Here is a 4,342-nt window from a genome sequence, read left to right as displayed (position 1 = left end):
CTCTGCCAAAATAATAAGATACAGTTGAGGATGCTTGCAGCTAACCATTGGACTGAACATGAGAACCCCAAAGAAAAAATCTAGAAAAAGGACTAAAGGAAATGAAAGGATTTTCAACCTCATGGGAAGAACAACATTATCAACCAACCTAACCCACCAGAACTCCTACGGACTAAACCATCAACCATTGAGCACCCATGGTTCTAGTTGCATATGTAGCAGAGGATGGCATTGTTGGGTATCAATGGAAGAAGAGGCCTTCGGTCCAGTGAGGGTGCATTTTTCCAGTATTGAAGAATGTCAAAGCACTAAGGTGGAGAAGATGAAAAGGACACACATGGTATGCACTCACTGATAACTATATATTGGCCACAAAGCTCAGAACACCTAAGATATAATTCACAGACCATTTCAATCTCAAGAAAAATGAAGCCTGAAATGTGGATGCTTCAGTTCTTCTTAGAAGGGGGAAACAAAATATTCACAGGAAATAATACAGAAATAAAGAGTGGAGCAGAGACTAAAGGAAAGGCCATCCAGAGACTGCCCCACCTCTGGATCCATCCTATATGCAACCATCAAACTCAGTCACTATTATTGAAGGAGTCTGATATAGCTGTCTCCTGAGAGGATCTGCCATAGCCTGACAAATATAGAGGAAAATGATCACAGCCAGCCATTTAACTGAGAATAGGGTCCTCAGTAGAAGAGTTAGAGAAAGCACTGAAGGAGCAGAAGGGGTTTGCATCCCCATAGGAAGAACAACAATATCAACCAACCAGACTTCCCAGAGCTCCCAGGCACTAAACCACCAACCAAAGAATATACAAGGAGTGACCCATGGCTTCACCAGCTTATGTAGCAGAGGATAACTTTGTAGGTCATCAGTGGGAGAAGAGGACCTTGGTCCTGTAAAGGTTAGATGACCCCAGTGTAGGGGAATGCCAGGGCATGGAGGAGGAGAGTGTGGGTGGATAAGTGGGTTAACACCCTCATGGATGCAGAAAGAGGAAAGATGGAATAGGGGGTGTCTGGAGGGGAAACAGGGAAAGAGGATAACATTTGAAATGTAAATAAAAAATATCCAAGAAAAGAAAGGGGAAAAAAAGGATTGTAGTTGCATATGACACATCTGAACTCTCTGAAATGTATAAATGAAATGTTTCTTTTCTGTAATCTTTATCAATTTTAAAAATAGGATTATCATTTTGGGTGTTAGAGACTGAACCTTGGACCCTCTTCTATAAAAGACAAGAACTCTAACATCAGTGTCTAGCCCCAGCACAAAATACTTGTCTGAAGATGGAAGATGTCAATTTTGAACCATCTAATCTAATATGTTGTGGGGAAATGGAAATATTATATTTTCAAAGAGTTTTGTATACATTTTATAGATTCTAGTCCCCTCTGTCTCTCTGTCTCTCTCTCTCTGTCTCTCTCTGTGTCTCTCTCTCTGTCTCTCTCTCTCTTTCTCTTTCTCTCTCTCTCTCTCCCTCCCTCCCTCTCTCTCTTTCTCACTCTGTTATTCTCTTGTCTTCTGTTCTGGCACCTTGGAAACTTTGTGTACTCCATCTACAAACCCTGTGTTCTTCTGGAACACCTAAGCCCATAGCTTTGCATGTTTTGAAAGCCCTTAGAGTGTCCCTATTTTTGCAAGAAAGGCTGTGTCTCATAGGCTTAAGCAAACAACTTTTTGCCCATATCTACCACTGTATGATTGAACAGGAACCAGAGGCTGGTCACCCCAGAGACCCAGGATAGAACAATATATGACTGACAAAACAAACAAACAAAAATTAGTCAATGAAATCCACAGTTGAACACTAGGTAAAACCATGGGAAACAAAAGAGTGTCAGAAACAATTTTTGAAGCCAGAGTGCTTGAGGACACTACCTGACCCAACCCACAGAATCAACTAAGCAGGATTGATCAAGGCTTCAAGCAATAAACATGGACCATATATGGGTCTTAGCTAAGTCTTTCTGCATATATGTTAAGATTGTGTAGCTTGGTAAAACTATGTAACGGTTCAAAGATGTTTTTTGAGTTTCTTTATCCCCATTATACACACATATAAATATATTAGTATTTTAATATTACATTGAGTTTTGTAGCAAGAAGACTAGAGCTGTACTATATCTGACAACTATAAAATAATAGCTAAAATCTGGATGCAGGGACTCATGCATTCATTCCTAACATAGGCAGGCAGATTTTGTGAGTGCAAGGTCAATCTTTCTACCGAGTGAGTGATAGTCAATCTGGAGCTACATAATGAATCTGTCCATGTATAAATCACATAACAAAAATAACAAAGGTGAAGATAATTGCTCATTTCACTAAAAACAGATCTTAATTCTTGAGTATCCTATTTTACACCAACACCACACGTACTTTTTAAATCTTTAGTTCTCTTTTATTTACCATTTTGAGGAAAAAGCTGATTACATTGCCTATGCCTTTCCTCAAGGCTGTCTGCATTCCTTTGTTCCTTAGACTGTAAATGATGGGGTTGAGAAGAGGTGTCAGGATGGTGTATGTCAATGCCAACAGTGTGTCATCCCTAAAAGAGCAGCTGTTCTTGGGTCTAAGATAGACAAAGCAAGCAAATCCATAATGTATGAACACCACTGTGAAATGGGAGGAGCAAGTTGAAAAGGTCTTATACCTTCCCTTGGCAGAGGGCATCTTTATAACTACTGTCACAATGAAGGCATAAGAAACCATGATAAAAATAAAGCTGCCTACCAACACAAAGGCAGTGAGTGCAAAGAGAATCACTTTATGATGAAAGGTTAAATTACAGGCAAGGGAGACCACAGGATCAATATCACAAAAAAAGTGCTGAATGATGTTGGAGTTGCAAAAAGACAAGTTGAATATCATGGTGACAATGCACAGAGATATTGAGAAGCCAAGCACACAAGAGGCTATGATGAACTGAAGGCAGATTCTTTGGGTCATGAGGATTGGATAATGCAGAGGGTTGTGGATGGCAGTGTAACGGTCATAGGACATGGCAGACAAAATGAAACAGTTATTGCCTCCCAAGCCAAAGAAGAAAAACATCTGTGTGGCACACTCTGAGAGGGAGATGGCCTTGCTCTCTGATAGCAAGTCCACTAACATTCGGGGCAGGATCACCATGGTTGTACATGTTTCTGAAAAGGACAGGGCAAAGAGGAAAAAGTACATGGGGGTGTGAAGGTTGTGATTGAACTTGATGGCCACCATGATGGATGCATTTGCTAAGAGGATGGTCATATGGGAGAGGAGAACCACAGCAAAGAGTAGATTCTGTAGTTCTGGAAAACTGGAAAATCCCCACAGAAGGAATGTAGTCACTGTGGTGTGGTTGCCCATTCTCTTAGTGGTACTGATTTTGCCCCAGAGAAGGATGTATGTTTTAGGTAAAGACTCAGATGACTATGAAGAGCTTGTGCACTGATTTCACCAATATTTATATCAAGGTCACCTTAGTTAATAAATTCAATAACCTTAAAGAGACACATGAATGCATGTGTCTAAGGGCAAAATTAGGAAAGCTAAGAGTCAACATGATGAGAATATTTCTAAGTATGTACATCTGTTCAAACCCCCAAAGAGCAGAATTAAGTATCTTCTTGGCTTCTTGTCAAAAAACTTGTCTTGGTATATGTGTTCCTGAATCAGGATCTGCAGAAGTGAAAAAATATGTACAAATTTGCTCCGCTCTCACCCACTCAATTCTGTAACTTTCTATTATTTCAGTTTATTATTTTATATGATGGTACTCCGGATTGGATGAAAGAATAAAATAATCCATTTGCTTAAGTTATTTAAAGTGTTCCATAACATTTGTCAAGCAATTTGGGAAATCTAATAAAAAATTTTAACAAAATTTAATATTTTTCTCAGGGTTGGTCTATTTACACCTAAGCTCTTTATCATTCTCTGGTTCCAAACAGTGACTTATTGGTAAGGGTTCTCTGGAGGAACAGAACTGATAAAATTAACTCATATGTATTAAAATACATTTCATTAGTATGCCTTGTAGTCTGTGGTCTGGCTAGTCCAACAGTGGCAGTCCCAAGTTGGAAAACCCGAGATCCTGATAGTTATTCATTCTATAAGGTTGGATTTTTCAGCTTTGGGATCACAGAGAAACAGGTTCTGATACAAGTGAAGTAATGCCTCAGCAGCAGGATAGATGAGCTGTTGGTGTTCCATGTTATTTATATTGTTTCCTATTAGAAAATATAGCCAAAATTTAGGACGGGTATTCCCACATCAAATGATCCAATCAATAAAATCTAATCATAAGTGTTCCCAGCTGCATGGGTGTTAGTTGATTCCAGACGT

The 4,342-nt window shown here is 39.3% G+C and overlaps 1 protein-coding gene across 1 annotated transcript; it reads right to left on the bottom strand.

Moving 5' to 3' along the window:
* Window positions 1-2,398: 2,398 nt before the first annotated feature.
* Window positions 2,399-3,364, bottom strand: LOC308417177 (olfactory receptor 10T2-like; the record flags this gene model as incomplete). The annotated part of the gene is made up of 1 exon (XM_080912332.1): window positions 2,399-3,364. One exon carries the CDS (start codon window positions 3,362-3,364, stop codon window positions 2,399-2,401), a length of 966 nt encoding a protein of 321 aa, XP_080768458.1.
* Between the last annotated feature and the right edge of the window lie 978 nt (window positions 3,365-4,342).

Source organism: Micromys minutus, assembly GCF_963924665.1.
Source record: "Micromys minutus genome assembly, chromosome: 2".
Taxonomy (NCBI): Eukaryota; Metazoa; Chordata; class Mammalia; order Rodentia; family Muridae; genus Micromys; species Micromys minutus.
The sequence above is the reverse complement of the archived record's forward strand: the minus strand, read 5'-3'. Positions and strand labels throughout refer to the sequence as shown.